This window comes from Moschus berezovskii, chromosome 3 (genome assembly GCF_049115385.1).
Source record: "Moschus berezovskii isolate FMDL1 chromosome 3, NW_MosBer_1.0, whole genome shotgun sequence".
NCBI lineage: Eukaryota > Metazoa > Chordata > Mammalia > Artiodactyla > Moschidae > Moschus > Moschus berezovskii.
Window position 1 is genome coordinate 15,737,203 of NC_142462.1, and position 23,076 is coordinate 15,760,278.

General features: G+C 36.9%; 1 protein-coding gene across 1 annotated transcript in view; it reads right to left on the minus strand.

Moving 5' to 3' along the window:
* Nucleotides 1-202: 202 nt before the first annotated feature.
* FAM133B (family with sequence similarity 133 member B) overlaps nucleotides 203-23,076 on the minus strand; it is a 28,061-nt gene continuing 5,187 nt past the window's right edge. Inside the window, exons 2-11 of the mRNA XM_088833250.1 lie at nucleotides 18,374-18,471; nucleotides 16,237-16,315; nucleotides 15,296-15,370; nucleotides 15,127-15,159; nucleotides 14,673-14,735; nucleotides 14,112-14,204; nucleotides 13,044-13,094; nucleotides 7,912-8,004; nucleotides 3,374-3,421; nucleotides 203-555 (exon numbers count right to left, since the gene is read on the minus strand). Coding sequence (XP_088689376.1) covers nucleotides 469-555; nucleotides 3,374-3,421; nucleotides 7,912-8,004; nucleotides 13,044-13,094; nucleotides 14,112-14,204; nucleotides 14,673-14,735; nucleotides 15,127-15,159; nucleotides 15,296-15,370; nucleotides 16,237-16,315; nucleotides 18,374-18,471 — 720 coding nt within the window. The 3' untranslated portion in view covers nucleotides 203-468. The remainder of the gene's footprint in view (nucleotides 556-3,373; nucleotides 3,422-7,911; nucleotides 8,005-13,043; nucleotides 13,095-14,111; nucleotides 14,205-14,672; nucleotides 14,736-15,126; nucleotides 15,160-15,295; nucleotides 15,371-16,236; nucleotides 16,316-18,373; nucleotides 18,472-23,076) is intronic.

Here is a 23,076-nt window from a genome sequence, read left to right on the forward strand (position 1 = left end):
CTCCTTCCCCAGGTAAATAAAAAGGGGAAAAATTTAAAATACACTTATCTACAAGAGTAAGGATTTTGAAATATCAACGTAATCCCTACTTCAAAAAAGGTTAACTAGAGTCATCTGGTCATCTCTGATTACATCTTAATGATGTATACAGATTCAGCTTTTGTTGATTTATCATTAGATACTTCTAGTCAAAATATTAACTTTATTCCCAAATATCTTAAACCACTAGTATGACTGCAGTGTATTACCTCCCAGAGTTACTGGAAGAGGGAAAAAAATAGATGTTCAAGCAGCAGGCAACAATTATGGCCCTTTCACACAGTGGCATCTGAGTGGCTACTGATAGTCCAGGAATAATTTAAAAACAAGAAAATTCATGCATTTTAGTAAATATGTCATAATTTTCACAGTTGAAATTTCCTTAGACATTGCACTTTCTTTTTAAGTGAATCCTGATTCTTCTTAATGTTATGGTGAGTCAGGACTTGAACTAGCAGCCTTCTTTTTCTTCTTCTTACTGTGTTTCTTATGCTTCTTTTTCTTTTTTGTTTTTTCCTGAAAAGATATTTCCGTGTTAGATATCGCTACATGGAAACCTGCACTTAAAAATATCTTCACTATGGTACTTCTAAGTTACTACGTAGTCATTTCAAACAATCCACACAAACCAGTAAGTTACTCAAAACATTTCTCAAAAAGTCTCAATAATACCGTATGAGGATTAAGAAAGTACTGGTCAATTTTCAAAAGATAAGGAAAAACTCTATGTCAGTAGCACATTAATGTAGCTTCTACCAATGTAGCTTCTAACAACATTTCCTATAGGAAATAAATTCAATTGAATTATGGTATCAACTGCTATAATTTGTTATCTAATTTTTAAAGCTGCAGTAATTATAGTTACTCAAAGGAAATGTCACATTGCAGTAAAACAATTGTAAAATGGTAGCTTTCAAAGGAAAAATACACTAAACCTCCTATTTTTAAGTAAAAAGGAACAGATATTATGTACTACTTGGGCTGGTAGGACTACTTCATTAACTTAACAACTAACTGGTACAAAATACTGATGCAAAGTTGAAAAGTCTATTTAGCACTTGATTTTTAGAGGAAAAGGCCATTGTAAAAGTAGTCATATTGTGACTAGACAAAGGAAGCTAAAATTGTGCTACACACTGACTTTCTGATGTAAAAGAGAAAGGCAGACCTTTTAGAAACAGACATGTGGAAATGGGGTATCAAGTAAGATACTAGTGTTGATATTCAGGAAAAAAAAGTAAAAAGGGAAAAGGCACACAGAGGTGGCAAAAGCAAAACTTCTAGTCCATCCCCTAATCTAGGAGAACTTTCCGCCCCTTCTCCCCACTAAGGCCTTTACTACTTTGTGGCTTTTAAAATAACTTCCATTGTTCTTCTCATTACAAGTCCAAGTATACAAGGACTGTTACAGAGTCCAAATCTTACATTTGGACTTCTGAAGGTAAGTTCTGGGTACAGGTTACTTTTTCATGAAAGGACTGCTGGCCACTCTGTTCTTAAAACACTTTTCTTCTTGGCTTCCATGATGCCTCATTGCTGCTTTTCTTCTATCACAAAGACCTCAGTTCCTTTGCTGGTTCTTCCTCTGCTCAACCTTTGTGGGCTTCCTTCTTTTCCACATGCTTTCCCAATCACAGGCTTTAAATACCACTTACAAACCAATCTTTATATCCAGTCCAAGGCTCTGAAGACTGCAAGTACCTCATTAATAGCTCTACCATACATATTTAAAACTACCATTAAAAATGCCTAATTTTTCTCTCAAGATCCTTTCTCAACCATTTTAGTAAATGGCACCACTAATTAATTCATCATTTTAGTTAAGCCAAATAATCTAACCTTCTTTGACTCTGCTCTGTTAACTCCACTCTCCACCCCTGAAGCACCAAGCAAGTCCTACCACTTAAGTTCAAAACATATCTCGAATCTACCAGGCCAGTCCATCTCCACCACTATCACTACAATACAAATAACAGCATTTCTCATTTATGTCTACTCATCACCTCTGTCAAATATTTTAAAAAGGTAAAGTTGATGTAGGCCACCTGTTTGCTTTTATAAAAACCCGGTGTGCTCTGTCATAGGGCCTCTGCTTACTTTCCAACCTCACTGTACGCTCTTCCTCTTTGTCGTCTACGGAGGAACCAAGGCTACTTTTTTTCATTTCTTCAAATGTACCAAGCTCACTCCCACCACAGGTCCTGAGCTCTTCTCTTTGTCTCGGACAGTCTTCCTTTCATCTACTGGCTGGCTCTTTTTGGTGAATCAGATTTCAGCTGATTTCACTTCCTTCAAGAGGCCTTCCCTCCCTCGGTCAGGCTCTCATTTACCACCCTCTTATCTGTCTTGAACTCCATTACAACAGCTCTACCAAGACAGAACCATGCCTGCACAGAGAAGCTTAATAAATACATGGAACTGAATGCATGAAACAGTGAAGTATGCAAATACAAACTACAATTATCCCAAATTAATTATGTCTTAATAATCTAACCAAAGATGAAAGCAGTCTTCACCCAAATCATTTTCCCACTCAGGAAAAAAGTCTCTTAAGTGTTTCCTTGATCTTGAAGCATATAAAATGTTATGAATCATACATTATCAGGTGAACCTTCTTTTCAGAGGACTCTCATTTTAAGAGCTAAAGACATTTTGAGGAGGAGGTAGTTACTTTCAAACCTACAAATGATGCTGTTCATTTTTCTTTTACTTCTGCCTAAGAAAATGTCTTCAAAGGCCACAGCCCATACTTATGTGAGTGCTCCTAAATTACTCTGGTGATATGACCTCCATTTCTCTTTGGTAATTTGTTATACACTTTCTCTAGGCTGGTCTGCTTCTCACTGGATACCAGGTCCACTTTCCTTATTCTCTTCTTCCAACTTCTCAACCTGCACAGCAGTAGAGCTGGCTTGAGAAATGACAAGAATCATCTTTATTACTGAATCATTTATGCTGTCACATTCCTGCTTACTTTTCACTGAAGCTTGTGCTTCAAGAGCCTTTTCCTGTTAGTATCAGGTTTGGCAGATCTGGGAATAACTTCTCTTGAAGATGGAGGGAATCACCATACTTTAGTTTCATGTTTCCTAGTATCGTTTAAGGAAGTCAAATAAAAGTTTAAGCTTACGGTTTTAACAGTGAAATACTGAAATGTTACCAGGATATGCTTCCTTTTATTCTGAGCCAATTTAACTTTCTCCAACTCATTAAGTGAAGCTGCTGAACTTCTCAATAAATATTTAGTTCTAGTAAATGCAATCATGCTTTATCATGATGTTTGTATTAAACAAAACAGCTATACTATTACCACGAAAAAACATGTGATACTTGCTGTTATTTTTTCTCGTTCTTCACTGCTTTTCTTCTTTTTTGCTCGTACCTACAGAATTAAAATTTTTGTGGAGAAAAGTTAAATATGTAACTTATACCCAAGGCATTTTTTTTCATTCACTAATATAACTTGCATCTTTAAAATTTTTATGTAAAAAACTTGACAATGAAATAACATTTTAAGTTGCTTTGTTGTTCCTTAAACCTATGTTAAATCACAGGGAGGATTCAATGAAAAACTTTTCAAGGAAAGTGAAAGGGTTAGTTGCTCAGTCACGTTTGATTCTTTGTGACCCCATGGACTGACTGTAGCTCACCAGGCACTGCTGTCCATGGGATTCTCCAAGCAAGAATACTGGAGTGGGTTGCCATTCCCTTCTCCAGGGGATCTTCCTGACCCAGGAATTGGACCTGGGGCTCCTGCATTGCAGGCAGATTCTTTACCACTGAGCCACTCGTTCAGCACCTAAAAACAGCAGTAGAGGCACAGCAGATAAAAATTTGAGCTGTGAAAGGAAACAGATGCGCTCTGAACCCTGCCTCTGCTATGCATTACTGTCAGTTGCAGCCTCCTGGTAAAATGTAGGTAAAACTGGCCCTCAAGGGAGCAGGCTGGAATACGGTGGGTGTTTTTTTTACCGATGGTGTTGGTAATAAATAGGAGCTTTATATGAGTATATAAATATATATAAAAATGTATATAGTATATTTGGTATAATGAACTGATTAAAATCTTTTTAAGTAACAATTATTACCCCATTAATGTTTTATTTAAATATTTTAAAGTGTGATACACTGGATTTACATTACATTCAAAGGTGCTAAAGCTGATGTGTATTAATGTTAAATCCCAGTATAACATTTTATATTAAGAAATAGTTAATTAATACAACATATTATAATACTGAAGGGCCGAAATTGCCAAAATGTTGAATTGTTTATCTGCTGGTTACTATATGTTAAATATATGAAAAGTAACTAACAAATCACGGAGAAGGCAATGGCAAGCCACTCCAGTACTCTTGCCTGGAAAATCCCATGGATGGAGGAGCCTGGTAGGCTGTATGTAGTCCGTGGGGTCGCTAAGGGTCAGACACGACTGAGCGACTTCACTTTCACACATTGGAGAAGGAAATGGCAACCCACTCCAGTGTTCCTGCCTGGAGAATCCCAGGGACGGGGGACCCTGGTGGGCTTCTGTCTATGGGGTCACACAGAGTCGGACACGACTGAAGTGACACAGCAGCAGCAGCAGCAACTAACAAATAGAATGAACAGACTAAAGGAATAGAACAAGTAAACATTAGAGACTATTAGCTTTCAACAGGGGTGGTAGTTCTCTTGTGAAAACACTCACAAAGTAACAATACTGTTCCTGGTGGCACTCCTGCCATCACAATGACCAAGTGGGCAGGGCTGTCGTGCAGGCCTAGGCCAGCCCTGACGTAAACTTTCAACAGCCTGCTGGACATTCACATGATGGACCCAATTATAAAAAGTAAAAAGTCCTAAAAGATGTTGCTGTTTAAGTGCTGCTCTCAAGATGCCAACAAATTTGGAAAACTAAACAGCCGCTACGGGATTGGAAAAGGTCAGTTTTCATTCCAATCCCTAAGAGGGCAATGCCAAAGTGCTCACACTACTGCAAAATTGTGCTCATTTCACATGCTAGCAGGGTTATGCTCAAAGTCCTTCAAACTAGGCTTCAGTAGTATGCGAACCGAGAACTTCCAGATAGACAAGGGATTTAGAAAAGGCAGAGGAACCACCACATATCAAATTGCCAACATCCACCGGATCACAGAAAAAGAAAGGGAATTTGAGAAAAAAATCTGCTTCTGCTTCATTGACTACACTAAAGCCTTTGACTGTGTGGATCACAGCAAACTGCAAAATTCTAAGAGAAAGCAATACCAGACCACCTGACCTGTATCCTGAGAAATCTGTATGCAGGTCAAGAAGCAACAGTTAGAACTGAACATTGAACAACGAACTGGTTCAAAATTGGGAAAGGAGTACATTAAGGGTATATACTGTTACCCTATTTATTTAACTTAAATGCAGAGTACATCATGCTTGAAATGCCAGGCCGGATGAATCACAAGCTGAAATCAGTATTGCTGAGAGAAGTATCAATAACCTCATGTGCAGATACCACCACCCTAACGGCAAAAAGTGAAGAGGAACTAAACAGCCTCTTGATGACGGCCAAAGAAGAGAGTGAAAAAGCTGGCTTAAAACTCACCATTCAAAAAACTAAGACCATGGCCTCCAGTCTCATTACTTCATGGCAAATACATGGGGAAAATGGTGACTGCAACCACAAGACTAAAAGATGCTTGCCCCTCAGAAGGAAAGCAATGACAAACCTAGACAGCGTATTAAAAAGCAGAGATGTTCCTTTGCCAACAAGGTCCATGTAGTCAAAGCTATGGTTTTTCCAGTAGTCATATATACGGATGTGAGTTGGACCATAATGAAAGCTGAGCACCTAAGAACTGATGCTTTCAAACTGTGGTGCTGGAGAAGACTTTTGAGAGTTCCTTGGACAGCAAGGAGATCAAACTAGTCAATCCGCAAGGAATTGAATATTCATTGAAGGACTGATGCTGAAGCTGAATTTGGCCACCTGATGTGAAGAGCCGACTCACTGGAGAAGATCCTGATGCTGGGGAAGATTGAGGGCAGGAGGAGAAGGGGATGACAGAGGATGAAATGGTTGGATGGCATCATTGACTCAATGGACAAGAGCGTGAGCATACTTCAGGAGATAGTGAAGGAAGCTTGGTGTGCTGCAGTCCATGGGGGTTGCAGAGTCAGACATGACTGAGTGACTGAACAAGTTTTTTAAAATATGAACACAAAGTATTTTATACTGGGTTTTAACACATAGTTGGTCCTCCATATCCACGGGTTCAGCACCCATGGATTCAATCAACCATGGATCAAAAATATTTGGGAAGGAGATTCCCTGGTGGCTCAGTGGTAAAGAATCCACCTGCAATACCAGAGATGCGGGTTCAATCCCTGCATCCATGAAGATCCCACATGCCGTGGATCAAGTGTGCCCATGTGCCACAACTACTGAAGCCCTCGCACCCTAGGGCCCACGCTCCACAGGAGAAGCCACTGCAGTGAGAGGCCTGCTCACTGCGACGAGAGAAAAGCCCACCCAGCAACGAAGATTCAGCACAGCCAGAAGTAAACAAATTTGTTTTACTTTGGGGAAAAAAAAGGCAGAAAGTTTCAAAAAGCAAAACTTGAACTGGCCACATGCCAGCAACTATGTATATAGCGTTTACATTATATTAGGTATTACATGCACTCTACAGATAAGTTAAAAGTATATGGGAGGATGTGCATAGGCTACACACAACTATTTACTATGCCATTTTATGTAAGAGACAACACCTGCAGACATGGGAGAATGACAGGATAGTAAATGTCCCACAAGAGCGATACCATGTAAACAGAGGGAAGACTGTGTTTTGTTTCATTTGGAGCTTTACTGGGAATTGTCTACCATTTTAAAAAATGTCACCGATAACAATGCTATTGTATGGCTTTTTAAGGGCATAGGTCAATTTGCCTGCTATAGCCTGAATTTTGCTGCAGCTCAGTATTTTATGTCTTCTAGTATTATTATGCGCAAATACTTATATACTGAAATATAATTTTATAAAATTATATTCTATTTTCTTCTATTCATTTTTATTTCTTTAGGGGATACTATCAATAATATAAAAAGTGTACAGGTAAGCTATATAACCTAAAAATTTTATTAAACGAATAGTGTGAAATATTGCTACAAAACTGCTATAGGTTTTATTTTTCAAATGAGGAATTCAAGTCTAAGCAAAGGACTACATCAAAGATGATAACTTATAAACGTTAAATGAACTAAGAATGGACTCTAATTTCATTAGAGTATAAAATCTAAGACATGGATATTATAGCTGAAAAGGACGGTCTAGATTACCCAACAGAGAAGGCAATAGCACCCCACTCCGGTACTCTTGCCTGGAAAATCCCATGGGCGGAGGAGCCTGGTAGGCTGCAGTCCACGGGGTCGCACAGAGTTGGACACGACTTAGCAGCAGCAGCAGCAGATTACCTAATCATAGTCCCTCCTTTTATGGGTAGGAAAACTGAGGTCCTGTCAACATTTCTGCTTTACCTTATAACCTTTCTGCTTCCTAAAGAGCAGCTCAAAACCAAAAGAAGGTAATGCTTAATGTGCTACATACTATACAGTATTTTTCATGTCATCAAAATGGTAGAAAATTTAAAGAAAATATTAGGAGAGTAAAAATACAAGTTCTCAGATTGGAAAGGTATGCGGGAATATAATTATCAAAATAAAAACTGTATTACTATCTTCTGTAAAAACACAGAATTTATTCTTAAATGGCATTTCTTTAACATGTTAGAAAAGTGAGTCAAATACTTATGAAAAATTATTTTTTAATAATTCACATTTATTAAGTCAAATAACTAGATATTTTAAAGTAAAGAAAATGGATTTAATTATATACTTACCTCCTCAGTATACTCTGATTCTGACTCTGACTCAGATGATAATGGTTTATCTTCTGGATACATCTTTCTTTTTTTGCTGAGCCCTTTAATGTCCTATGAAAAATAAATACATGTATGCTGACTCAGATACAACAGTATGCCACAAGAATTTTACGTTTCTAAGTTCTACTTAAAAATTTTTTCTGTTATCACAAAAACTACCCATTTTCATTTTAGAACTGTCTAAAATTGGTGCTAATTATCAGGAATCAGTTTCTAATTTCCATAAAAGTTACTCTTATTAAGTAACCTGAAAAGAAATAACTATACATCGACTTATTTTCTCTAATTAAACATGATAGGATCTTAAAGAGTTAATGAAAACATAGTATAAGATTTGGGTCCTTTGCATTCTAACTCTTTTGTTTCAATCCAGGTTTGGATCAGACAGGCCTAGTACAATAGAAAAGAATCTAAAAAGATCACTGCACTTTAATGCATTCAAAGTGTTAAATTCACATTAAAAAACAAAACAGAAAACCCCCAAACTAAATCCCTAAGCATTTAATGATGAGAAAATGTAAACTCAGGGGAAGAAAAGGAGAGAAGACTGGGAGAAGGGAGAACTACTCTGAAAACATCTGAAGCAAAAATGACAAAACATGAAGATTTATTAAAGCTGCATTCTGGATATGCCAGTTGTCATTTTATATTTTCTATATACTTTATCTGTATGTATGAAGTAGTTCATAACAAAAACAAAACCATATAAAGGAAAAAATGCTCACCACCTAATCTTACACAGAAAAAAAATGACCATTTTTTCTATAGCATGAACCCAATTTTGAAGATGGAAAGAAGAAAATAAACTAAAAGTGATGATACACATTAGATTACAGGTGATTTGTTTCTGTAAAAGGCTTTATTATTTTGGTAGAAATAATTCATTATAAGAAAATGCACCCAAATCCCACTACAGGGATTTTAGGAAACATCTATGTGTGTATGTATGCCTTTACATAAATACCTGTTTATGCAACCCACTCTTCTCACCCAATAGTATCTTTCCATGTCAATTACACCATCATTTTTGGCCACTTTCGATATACATTGAAAATATGTATCACTGAAAGTATATCCCACAATTACTTAACCCATCTCCTTCTGGAGGGCAGGCATTTAGGTTTTTGCTATTAAAGTTGAAACAGAGTAAAGGGTATGTGAGGGCAAAATCTTTATCTAACAATAAAAACTAAATAAAAAACCAAAGTAGCCTTCATCCAAACGACTGTCTCCCTCTCCCACAATCCTCAAAATTGTGTATTTCATTCATTCATCAATCACACCTCACAAAAAAGCCTCTTCATCAGATTCTTTCATCAGTCATAGCAGTCTCAGATTATTAGAATACAGTTCATATTTTCTTTAAGAATTGCTTAAATATGTTTTTTGGGTTTCCCAGGTGGCACAGTGGTAAAGAATCTACCTTGCCAATGGAGGAGATGCAAGAGACAGAGTTTCAATCCTTAGGTCAGAAAGATCCCCTGGAGTAGGAAATAGCAACCCACTCCAGTATTCTTGCCCGGAAAATGCTGTGGACAGAGGAGCCTGGCAGGCTGCAGTCTATGGGGTTACAGAATCGGACACAACTAAGTACACACACACACACACGTGTTTTGCCTATTTTTATGCGTGTGAGGTATTCTCTTTCCCTTAATTATTGAAGATCAAGTTTTTTGTCTTACACATTCCTAGTAGTTTTTCTTAGTCTATTCATATGTATTTAAACTTTGTTCATAGCTTAGATGTCTTTTTGCCATTCAGAATTTGAATTATATGGTCAAAAGTTCCAGGGTTTTGAGGCAAAGGCCCTTCTCACTCTGATGTTATATTCATCCATGTCTTTCTCTAGCTACATTTTCATACATTTCTCACTTATCTGGGAATTTATTTGGCCTTCAGTTCAGTTCAGTTGCTCAGTCGTGACCGACTCTTTGCGACCCCATGAATCACAGCACGCCAGGCCTCCCTGTCCATCACCAACTCCCGGAGTTCACTTAAACTCATGTCCATCGAGTCGGTAGGAGTGTTAAACTTTAAATTTTTCAAATGGTTAGTCACTTTGGCCCAAGAAATGCCACCTCTGGCATATATTAAATTCCACAAATACTCACCAATTTTTACCTGGACTCTACAATGTTACATTGTTTTTTCTATTCCTGTACCATACCACATTGCTTTAATCAAAGTATATGAAAAATGTTTCAACTTCTAGCAGGGCAAGTCACACACAGAAATTTTATTAAATTTTCATGTGTTTCTGAATAGATGTGTATAGTTTTCTTTAAATTAGTCCTGCTCACTTCCTTACGATTTTCCTATATATATTTTGTAAATCTTATAAATGAAATATATTTTTCCATTATATTTTCTAATTAGGTATTATATTGCCAAGCACTTTTAGAACAATTTAAAATAAAAATGGAGCTAAAAATAATGATTGATATATATATATCACTGAAAATTAAAAACATTAAAAGATTATAATAGACATCCTAAATAAGATTAAGAGAAACTGTAGACTTCTCTTAAGAGATGTTAACTATGTGTCTGAAAGATTAGCAATCAAGGTATATAACTCTTACCAATTGGAAAGATTAAAATCAAACAGAAAAATGGGCCAAGACCATGCAGAGGCAATCCACAGAGAATGAAATCTGCATGGCTAATAAATGAAGGAGCTCAGATATTTCTATACATTAAACTAGCAAAAAAGGAGGTCTCAACAGTGTGGTAAGTATGTACGAGGAACAAGGGTACTATCATATATTACTAGTAGGAATGTAAATTAGAAATTAAGCACTTTGGTGAGTAAAATGCAGACAAGTTAAGTGTATTAATATGTTCCCTGGACCCAGAAATTATAGTCCCAGGTATACCTTAGAAAAATCAACAAAAAGCTAAGGAAAAGGAGAAATACATAACAAATAGCCACTGCAGCACTGTTTGCACTACTGAAGAAAGAAAATAACCTAGATGTCTACAAACAAAAGAATGGAAATACAAATTGTGGTGCATTAAAATAATGGAATATTAGAAGCAGAAGAAACTTGAGAGTATCAAGAAGCATAAATGTCAACAGCAATGTTGTATGAAAAAAAAGCAAGTTTCAGAAGAAAACACAATGATACCATTTTGAAAATATGTGTGAACACACACTTATATATATAAAGGTGGATGGGAAGGATACACAGTAATTTCAAAAACAGCTGCCTATAGTGAAGGAGAGTGTGACAGAGACTTCTGCCATAAAACAAGACATGACAAAATGTCAACCATTTGTTAATTCTACTGGTTATTTAATATATATGTATATATTACTCTGTATTTTGTATATTTTGAAGTACTTCAAAATCATAGTGCAGATGTTTTATTAGTTATTTCATGTTTGTAAACTGCCAGTTTTCAGTTTTACATTTTTTTAAAACACATGAAAGTAACTGCTTATTATTTTATAATGGTTTTGAAAATCAGGCATTTCTGTTGAAATTATATCACACCCTATTGGAACTATGAAAATAATCACACAGTTTCCTTCCTTTGACCAGTTAATATGGCAAGTTATATTAATAAACTTTATATCCTTGAAATTAATGAAACCAACTTTGTCAATATGGCTTCTTTATTAGTGTTGTTTATTTGCAAACTAAAAAAAAACAAAAAAAAAAACCTCTTCTACATATATACCCAAGAAAACATTACAGACTAAGGGAAAGAAGCCAGACACAAAAGGTCATATACAGTATAACTGCTTTTATATGATACAGCCAGAACACATAAATCCACAGAGACATAAAGCAGACTGGAGGCTAACACAGGATGAGAAGAGAAGAAACACAGATGAGTATGGGTATTTTTAATGGAATTATGAAAAAGTCTTGAAACTAAAGAGCAGATCAATGCCCAACATTGTACATAAACTAAGTATCACCAAATTATAATTTAAAGATGGTTCATAGTATATTATATGAATTTCACCTTAATTTTTGTTGCTGTTCAGTCACCAAGTTGTGTCCGACTCTTTGCAACTGCAGCACACCAGGCCTCCCTGTCCCTCTCCATCTCCCAGAATTTGCCCAACTTCATGTCCATTGGAATGATATAAAAAGACTGAATAGAATTTGGTGACACTGAATAAAATTTGGTATTTAGTTTTCTTTTATTAGTAATGCTTTCTTTAGGCTTTTATTTTTAATAATCAAAAAGACTGCATATGTGCTCAGTTGCTAACTTGTGTCTGACTCTTTGTGACCCCATGGACTATAGCCTGCCAGCCTCCTCTGTCTATGGGATTTCCCAGGCAAGAACACTGGAGTGGGTTGCCATTTCCTTCTCCAGGAAATCAGAAAGACTAAACATTATAAATTAGAAACTCAGAAAGGCATAAATTTAGCATTAAGCATAGATAAGCTATAAATGATGATAAAACATCTACTTACAATAGAAAAAATTTTTTTCAAATTATCTATGGTACACTCAATTTGAAACAGAAATCCATGTTCTTTCATTAAAAGGACCTTGTTTGAAATGAGGAAACAAATGGAATGTTTAAAACTTCATTATTTCAATTTTGAGATAATACATTACATCTACACAAACTCTTCGCAGGAATACTCTTCTGATATTTTACCTTCAATAACAAATCCAATAAGCAAAATAAATCTCTTAAGTTAAAAAGGGAATGCTTTACTGTTAATTTCTTGAAGCAATTCTTAAAAGAAATGAAGTATCTTAAAACAATGTAGGGATTTCCCTGGTGGCTCAGTGGGAAGAATACACCTGTCAGTGCAAGGGACATGGGTTCAATCCCTGGTCCGGGAAGATTCCACATGCCACAGAGCAACTAAACCCATGTACTATAATTACTGAGCCTGTGCGCCACAGCTACTGAAGCCCGCATGCCTCAGAGCCTGTAACAAGTGAAGCCTCGGCAATGAGAAGCCCACGTACTGCAACAAAGAGTAGCTACCACTCACTGCAACTAGAGGAAGTCCACACAAAGCAACGAAGACCTAGTGCAGTCAAAATAAATAAATACTAAAAATATATATATATATATAAATATAAAAAAGGCAACGTAAAATATAAATTACCTTTTCTTTCTCAGTTGCATCTTTTGACTTCTTTTTCTTTTTTAAACTATCCTAAACAAACATATATATATATTAATTTTAAATGTGAAAGATAGGGCATTATACCATAAGGAAGAAAAAATATCAAAAAGGTGATTATGATTGAAAGAAATGTACTTCCAGGCAAGAATTTCTACTTTTGAATTCCTCTGAGCTAGCTATTAACCTCTCTGAGCCTTCATTATCCATAAAATGGGATAAACAAATATCTACTTCATAGAGTTGCTGAGAGGACTGAATTAAAAGTCAGGTGCTTTAGAACTAGGTCTAATACATAGCAGGCATTCAATAAACGTTAGCTATCCGTATCAGTAAACTGGCTCTTCTGCTTTAAAAGCAAAACTACCATCTACTGAGTACTTCCTAGACGCCTGGCATTTTATCAGAAGAAATCTCAGTAGGTCAAGTAGATATCCACTATAAAACCATTTAGTGGTTTTGTTCTCCTTGACCCTCGGGACAGTGCTTGTCCAACTGTGAAACACCACGTCAGAATCATAGAGACTATTTGTTAAAAATGTAGACTTCTGATCCTCATCAGCCTCACTAAATTGGACTGTGGAAATGGGGCCCAGAAATCTATATTTTTATTATGACCTGCATATATTTCTTATGACCACTAATGTTTGAGAGTTAATTGTACCTGATAATTCTGGGTAGTACAGAACAGATGAGGTATAGTACCATAAAAAGGATCAGATATCAGAAGACAGATTGAACTTCCAATTCTATTTGTATGAATTTAAGCAAGATGCTTTTTATCTGCACTACAAATTCTTTATGAAGATGGGAAAAACAATGTCTGCCATGTTTATCATAAAGTTACCATGAAAATTTTGAGACACGGAGACCTATATGTCAAAGCATTTAGAGAACAATTAAATGCCCTATGTACAATATTAAGTGCATCAAAGTACAAAAAACATTATCACATTTCAACACTGAGAGCTATTTAAGATAGTTAGAACTAAAAGAAAAATCTAATTAAATGTCTGCTGCCCAAAACATTGCTCATTTAAACAATTTTACCTTATTGTCTGATTCAGTTTCTGACATGGAACTTTCAGAAGATTTATGTGAACGACTCTTCTTTTTCTTTTTTCTTTTTCCTTGTCTCTTATCCTACATGAAACATAAATAATTTGCTTTGTTTTGTTGTATATATTCTTTGCATTTAATTGACATAAAAACTTTATCAATGAACAAAACTTAATGAAAATATCAGCTTGTAAATATGTTTTATTTAAAAATTAATATCTAAAATATACATCACTTTTTTAAAAATTAAAAAACATTAAGTGATTTGAGTCACATGTAATTCTTAGCTAAAACAGACTTTCTGATTTTTAAATCTATTTCTTCTACTAATATTCTTAAAGGAACAAGACAAATTTAGGAATCTAAAAAATACATTTACCAATATTTAAGTATCTAGTTATTTATTCATGTCAGTGCTCTCAGAGATAATCAATCAAAACTTGGAAGTAAACATTTCCAACAGATACTTCATAATAGGTTTCCCCTTGTTATGAAAGATATCAGAGATGCTATTTCATGTATTTCATATTTCATCATGACAGCAAACATTACCTCATCTTCAGAATCTGAAGAACTGCTGGAAGAATCAGAGCTTGATGAAGAAGAAGATGAATACTTGACCAAGCACAAAACAATTAAAGCTTGTGAGATGCAGGAACTTTTCTTTTACTAAGTCTCTCAAATACTTAATGAGATCAATCTAGTTTCTGAGAAATGGATGCCATATGACTTAAATATTAAATGTCAAATTTCACACCGCCCCCCAAAGTAACAAAAGATGTGGTCAATTTTCCCTCTTTAACTGTAGTGAAGGAGTCACTAGGTTATGAGGAGGTCAGCATCTTCCTTTTATTATCACTAACAGAACAAACCCACCCACAACTACCAAAGGACCTCCAGACTCGGACTTATCTAGAGTTAACATACAGGTGTATCAATTACTCTTACTTTTTGTTTTGTAAGCTCTTGATTATAACATTTAGAAAAATGGAAAACTTTTGCTCACCCTACCAGATTTCTTCTTTTCTTTTTTCTTTCTCTAAAAGCAAACAAATACAAGTATAAATCTAAATAAGGTAGTGTTTTCCAATGGACTTATTAACAGCAGTGCACAGCACTATTATGTAAACCCAACTCTGAGACTGAGAATAGCAGTAGACTAAAAATGGCATTACCTGTCTTTTTTTGGATGAGCTCTCACTTCCACTTAACAATTTCTCCCTGTGTTTTTCTAGTTCTTTCTTCCAGTTCTGCAGAAAAATTATAAACACATCAGAAGTCATCTCTCCCCTCCTAATATATCTAAATGTTGTTGTCTTTTGTTTGTTGTTCAGTAGCTAAGTTGTGTCCAACTCTTTGCGACCCCACGAACTGCAGCACGCCAGGCTTCCCTGTCCTTTATTATCTCCCTGAGTTTGTTCAAACTCACGTCCATTGAGTCAGTGATGCCACCCAACCATCTCATCCTCTGTCGCCCCCTTCTCCTTTTACACCGAAATGTACAGACAACTACTTCCTTCCTTCCATCCTCTATCTTGCTCCCATATCAGCCTCTAATTACAGTCAAAAATGCTGCAGGTTTAAGAATCCTTTTCCCTGTCACCAAAGGAGCCTCTAAGAAGCTCCTTTCAAAGAGGATATTATGAGGTGGAAATTCTACACCGTATACTGAAAGGAGGAATAGGTTGCTATTACTAAAACTGAGAACTTTTTTCTTTTTACGAAAGGTGGTTAAATTCTTTTTCCAGACAATAAAAGTTCAATTAATCTATACTGTGGCTGAAATACTACATGTAGATTTATAATCAAAACAAGCAAACATCATCATGGAAATCTCAGGGTAAGATGGGGGCCTAGGGACTAGGCGAGAGAAGGGAAGAACCTAACATTTAGAAAACTTAAGATGATTTAAATTACTGTAAGATGGTTTTTCTCTATTTCTTTTTTAAAGAAGTCAAATATTTAAATACAAACCATATCCAATGTAACAAAAACACTTCTAAAATACAGAGCCCCCATAAAGAGCTAGGCCCAAACTCTTGGCTTATTAAAAATTATCTCATTTTTTTTTAAGAAAAAAGATTAGTCTCTTTTTCTAAAGGCACAATTTACAAACCTCATTCATTTTTTCTTCAAATTCAGCCAATGCCTTGGAGCCTTTCTTTTTCTTTTCTAGTTGTTCTTTCAGTTCTTCCCTTAAAAAATAGAATGTACAACAAATTTTCAAGCAATTCAAATCAGAGATGGATGCTGACAACAAAAATTTCATAATTTTTAAATATCCTAATAAGCCTCTATTCCAGGTCCAGTGTTGCTACATTTAAAATTTCTCTGCTCATGTCCTTGTATATTCATTACCATAATAAATCCTATCAAATAACATAATCATTCCTCTCCAGAACATGGGTTTATAAAAACTAATATTTTATATAAATTTATATTTATATATATTTAAATTTATATACCTATAAGTTCATATAAACTAATATTTATAAGAACTAATAATAAACACCAAATATTTGAGTACTTCCATACAATAGGTAAGGGCTTCCTAGGAGGCTCAGTGGTAAAGAATCTGCCTGTTAATACAGGAGTTACAGGTTCAGTCCCTGGGATGGGAAGATCCCCTGGAGGAAATGGTAACCCACTCCAGTGTTCCAGCATGGAGACTCCCATGAACAGAGGACCCTGGGGGCTACAGTGCATGCGGTCACGAAGAGTTGGAAATGACTTAGTAAGTGAGCACACATGCACACAGCAGGGACTGTTTTAAATACATCCTCCTTTAATCCTCACAACAATCCCGTGAGAAAAGGTAGCATTATTACCCCCATTACACAGGAGAGAAAGAGGCTGCAGCTTAAGGTCACAAAGCTGGTAGCTGTAGTGTTAGGGTGAGTTAGGGCCTGTGTGACTGAACTATTGTAGTCTACTACTAAATCACCCACTGTATAATGTACCTGCTTACAAGAAAGTGGCCCTGGCTGGTATCCGGGAACTTAGATTTTGGCACCGTCCCCTGATAAGAGTGCTCACATACGATAGTTTATATGAACACCTGCATTCCTTCTGGAAGTCTGAAATTTTGGCAGCTGATAGGCAGAGGCTGATCAACCGCGAATAAAAAAGCTGGACAGACTGACTCACACTAGTCGGCTACATCTCACAGGTGTTATCACAACTCACTGCTGAGGGAATTCAAGGCAGCATCCTGTATGACTCTGCAGAAGCAGTGCTAGAAGCTGGCCCCCAGTCTCCCCTGGACTTCTCCCCACGTGCCTTTCTCCTCTGCTGACTGTGCCTGCTATCCTTCCACTATAATAAATCTTGCCCATGAGTACAACTATCTGTGAATCCTTCTAGGAATTACCCAACCTGAGGGTTGTCTTGGGGATGGCTGACCACATGTGTAATTCACTAGCTTAGGCACTTCTCCTTCTTAAAAAAAAAAGGAAAGTATTCATCCTTCTCCCCAATCTTAAAGATAAAACCCACTTTGTTTTGTGATAATTTATTTTCCTGTATGCTGCAACAATAAACAAAGGCACTGATGAAGGGGCAGACGCAGCTTACTTCCTATTTAACTCAAAGGAAGGGTTTCCTGTTATGTGTAAGCACAAGTTTCAACTACAGCTGTCAAGCTCTTGGGGGCCCTTAGAAGGAATAAAAAGCTAACAGCTCTGAATCTTTCTCTTATGTCACTTCAGGAGTATGGGTATTTAATAATAAGACATACTGAAAAATAATAATGTTAGAGATAGCTTTATTTACGAAAGATCGGAGAAACTCAATGAGGGCAAAACAAAACAAACTTTAACACGCAACTTAGACAATGGGAAATCCTAACACATTGTAAAGCCAGCAGATTAAAACCAGAAACAAGGCCTAACGTTTTCTTTCTCAACACTTCAGGTTACACCTCAAAGAATGGTTAAATTATTCAAACCTACCATTTTAAATAGCTTGGAATACTACAAGGTTAAGGTCTCTTTTAGGAGATAGAGATGTTTTTGGTATGAAAGATTCTCTGGCAGTGCTTTAGCTTTAGCGATACTAGGTGGTGGGTTCCTAAATGCTTGCTTTACATTCATGCATGTGTTTTATACGTTCAAAAGTAAGCACATATTAAATACTACTTCAAACAATGATGTATCTAGCAACTGCTTGGCAATCAGTAGAAGTTGTAAAATGACCTTTAAAACATTTATGAAAACTTTATATATATTTATATAGGTAAACTGTTTCACAAATACCAGGTAGGCCTTGGTCGATTCAAATAATCTTGGATCGTTGGACCTGAAGACTGGATTGGACCCCTTGATCTGGCCATTGCTATTGGGTTCATATAGGCCTTGAGGAAAAAAACCAAAAATTAACTCCATTAAAATAATCATTTTCTTACTTATAAAGCAATCTTTACTATAAACACATACTAGGTCAAACTATGCCAAAGAACTGAGTTCAAGCTCCCACACAGTTGCACTCATTTCACATGCCAGCAAAATAATGCTCAAAATCTGTCAAGCAAGGCGTCAACAGTAGAACCGAGAACTTCCAGATGTACAAGCTGGATTTAGAAAAAGCACAGCAATAGGACATCAAATTGCCAACATCTGCTGGATCACAGAAAAAACTAGAGAATTCCAGAAAAACATCTACCATCTACTTTTGCTTCATTGCTGCTGCGACTAAGTCACTTCAGTCGTGTCCGACTCTGTGTGACCCCATAGACGGAAGCCCACCAGGCTCCCCCGTCCCTGGGATTCTCCAGGCAAGAACACTGGAGTGGGTTGCCATTTCCTTCTCCAGTGTGTGAAAGTGAAAAGTGAAAGTGAAGTCGCTCAGTCGTGTCCGACCCTCAGCGACCCCACGGACTGCAGCCTACCAGGCTCCTCCATCCATGGGATTCTCCAGGCAAGAGTACTGGAGTGGGGTGCCATTGCCTTCTCTGTAGATTCCACAAACTGTGGAACATTCTTAAAGAGATGGGAATACCAGACCATCTTACCTGCCTCCTGCGAAACCTGTATGCAGGTCAAGACGCAACAGTTAGAACTGGACATGGAACAATGACTGGTTCAAAACTGGGAAAGGAGAACGTCAAGGCTGCATACTGTCACCCTGCTTATTTAACTTATATGCAGAGTACATCATGAGAAACGCTGGGCTGGATGAAGCAGAAGTTGGAATCAAGATTGCCGGGAGAAATGTCAGTAACCTCAGTGTTCTTGCCTGGAGAATCCCAGGGACGGGGGAGCCTGGTAGGCGGCCGTCTATGGGGTCACACAGAGTCGGACACAACTGAAGTGACTTAGCAGCAGCAGCAGATATGCAGATGACACCACCCTTATGGCAGAAAGTGAAGAAGAACTAAAGAGCCTCTTGATGAAGGTGAAAGAGAAGAGAGAAAAAGCTGTCTTAAAACTCAACATTCAGAAAACAATGATCATGGCATCTGGTCCCATCACTTCATGGCAAATGGATGGGGGAAATATGGAAACAGTGACAGATTTCATTTTCTTGGGCTCCAAAATCAATGTGGATGGTGACTGCAGTCATGAAATTAAAAAGATGCTTGCTTCTTTGAAAAACAGCTATGACCAGCCTAGATGGTGTATTAGAAAGCAGAGATATCACTTTGCCAACAAAGGTCCATATAGTCAAAGCTATAGTTTTTCCAGTAGTCATGTATGGATGTGAAAGCTGGACTATAAAGAAGGATGAGGACCGAAGAACTGATGCTTTTGAACTGTGATGTTGGAGGAGTCTTGAGGGTCCCTTAGACTGCAAGGAGATCCAACCAGTCCATCCTAAAGGAAATCAGTCCTGAATATTCATTGGAAGGACTGGTGCTGAAACTGAAGTTCCAATATTTTGGCCACCTGATGCGAAGAACTGACTCATTAGAAAAGACCCTGATTCTGAGAAAGACTGAGGGCAAGAGGAGAAGGGGACGACAGAGGATGACAGGCTGGATGACTGACTCAATGGGCATGAGTTTGAGCAAACTACAGAGATAGTAAAGGACAGGGAAGCCTGGTGAGCGTAGTTCGTGGGGTGGCAAAGAGTTGGACACAACTTTGCAACTGAACAACATTAAGCCTCAGAGGTTTGGGCGATAAGTAATACCACTGTTTCACAGAAATGTATCTTTACCAGAAATTTGATGAAAATAATATTGACACCTCTTCTCTTACTCTGAGGTGGCTTTGTAGTACTTTTTCCAAAAGTCCAATAAAGCTCTAAGGGTAGTAACACTATCCTCAATGGTAAATGAAGAAACTCGGTTTCAAAGATGGAAGACCTAACACTAAATTCATTGTTTATTCTACTTTATCTTTTATCTCAGAAAATACTGTGCCATCCTGATAGTAATTTTATACACAGATTGTTAACGATCAAAAATTAAATTATGCAAGGCAACAAAAGAAAAAATAAACAAGAGTTCAGCAAAATTAAAAACATTTGTGCATCAAAGAATACTATCAAAAGACTGAAAAGACAATCCACAGAATGGAAGAAAATATTTGCAAATCATGTATCTGACAAGGGTTAATATGCAGAGTGAATAAATCTTACAACTTAACAACAACAAAAAAAACCCAAAACCCCATTCACAAATGTGCAAAGGACTTAAGACATTTCTTCAAAGAAGATATACAAATGTCCAATATGCACATGAAAAAGATGTTCACTGTTACTTGTCATTGCTGTCGACTCTCTGAAACCCCAAGGACTGCAGCATGCCAAGCTCCTCTGTCTTCCCTTATCTCCTGGAGTTTCTAGTCAGGAGGGAAATGCAAATCAAAACAATGAGACACTACCTAACACCAGTTGAATGGCTACTGTCAAAAAGAGAAAATAAAAAGTGCTGTCAAGGATGTGAAGAACCGTTGAGCACTGCAGGTGAGAATAAAAAATGGTGCAGCTGTTCTGGAAAAGTTTGACAATTCCTCATAGTTAAACACAGAATTGCCATATGATTGAGGATCGAAGAACTGAAAGGAGGGGCTCAAACAGATACCTGCATACCCTTGTTCAACAAAAGGTGGAAACAATCCACACTTCCACCTATGGATGAATGGATAAACAAAATGTACTATATGTTGTTTTGGTCAAAATGTTTGTTTGGGTTTTTCCATACCATCTTATGGGAAAATCCAGATGAGCATTTTGGCCAATTCACTACACATAATGGAATATTATTCAGCCTCAGAAAAGCGTGAAATTCTGATATATGCTACAGCACACATGAACCTTGGAAGCACACTAAGTGAAATAAAGCAGACACCAAAGGACAAATATTGCATAATTCAACTTATTTGGGGTACTTTGGCCACCTCATGTGAAGAGCTGACTCACTGGAAAAGACTCTGATGCTGGGAGGGATTGGGGGCAGGAGGAGAAGGGGACGACAGAGGATGAGATGGCTGGATGGCATCACAGACTCGATGGACATGAGTTTGAGTGAACTCTGGGAGTTGGTGATGGACAGGGAGGCCTGGCGTGCTGTGATTCATGGGGTCGCAAAGAGTCAGACATGACTGAGTGACTGAACTGAAATGAACTGAGAATAAGTGAACTCAGAGACAAAAAAGGGAGTTTACCAAGGGCTGAGAGTGGTGTAATAGGTACAAAGTTTCTTGTTTCAGACAATGAAAAACTTCTGGAAATAGATAGTGGTGATAGCTGAATAACACCGTCAATGTACCTAACGCACTGTACACTTAAAAATGGTTAAAATGGTGAACTTTATGTTATATATATCTCTGTACAATAAAAACCCACAAAATTATAATGATATTATGCTCTGTAAACTATACTTACTAGAGCAGAAATACACATTTTTATACACTTTGCCCAAAAACATACTGAGACAAAATAAAGCAGAATATTTGTCAATGACAGTGTCTAGCAGACACTGTTTTATTAGAATTCACTTTAGAACAGATACAAAATCTAGTCTTTAATTCAGTCTCAACTTCTTGATCCTATGATTAAGTTTTCCAATTTAATTCAAGTCAACATTCATTAAAAACTCTTCCACTTTTTATTTTATCACAAATTATGCTTTTAATTATTTAGCTTCTTACAGTACTCATAACGGAAACTGACAAATGTTGTTGTTTAGTTGCTAAGTCACGTCTGACTCTTTTACAACCCCATGGACTGTAGCCCACCAGGCTCTTCTGTCCATGGGATTTCCCAGGCAAGAATGCCGGAGTGGGTTGCCATTTCCTTCTCCATTTTCTACTCTTTAAATAAAAAGAACTTTGGTTGAAAATTACTATCACAAAGATTGATTTTAAGGCCTGAAACTTAGTACTTAACATTACAAAAAAAGTGAAAAGGTACTTTCATCTATTGCATTTTACTTAAAATCTTTAAAAATAACAAAAATTTCCACCTTCATAACGTGTAAGTTATACACGTCTAGATTTCTCTGGCAGAGTAAACAATACACAATCACTATAAACAACACATACTGAGTATTATTTCCATTCAATTGGATACTGCCTAACTACTTGAGATGAAAACAGTTAAACCTTTAATATAATTTTCTTATAGCTAGAGTTCCTAATGGAGAAGGAAATGGCAACCCACTCCAGCGTTCTTGCCTGGAGAATCCCAGGGACGGGGGAGCCTGGTGGGCTGCCATCTATGGGGTCGCACAGAGTCGGACACGACTGAAGCGACTTAGCAGCAGAGTTCCTAAGGTCAGAGACATTTACAGGATGGGGGCTACATGTGGCTGTCAATGCAATGTTGAAGACCGAGGCATAAAAGTCATATTTTCAATATCAAATATTATGCCCTCAAATATTTCATTCAACTGTCTCTACTGAGATTTTTAATCAGTTTATGTGGAAATGACAACCAACAAAGGCCACAACAGAGCAGTTGCTGGCCCAACCAATGACACTGACCATCTTAACAATCAAAAGTGTAATGTACA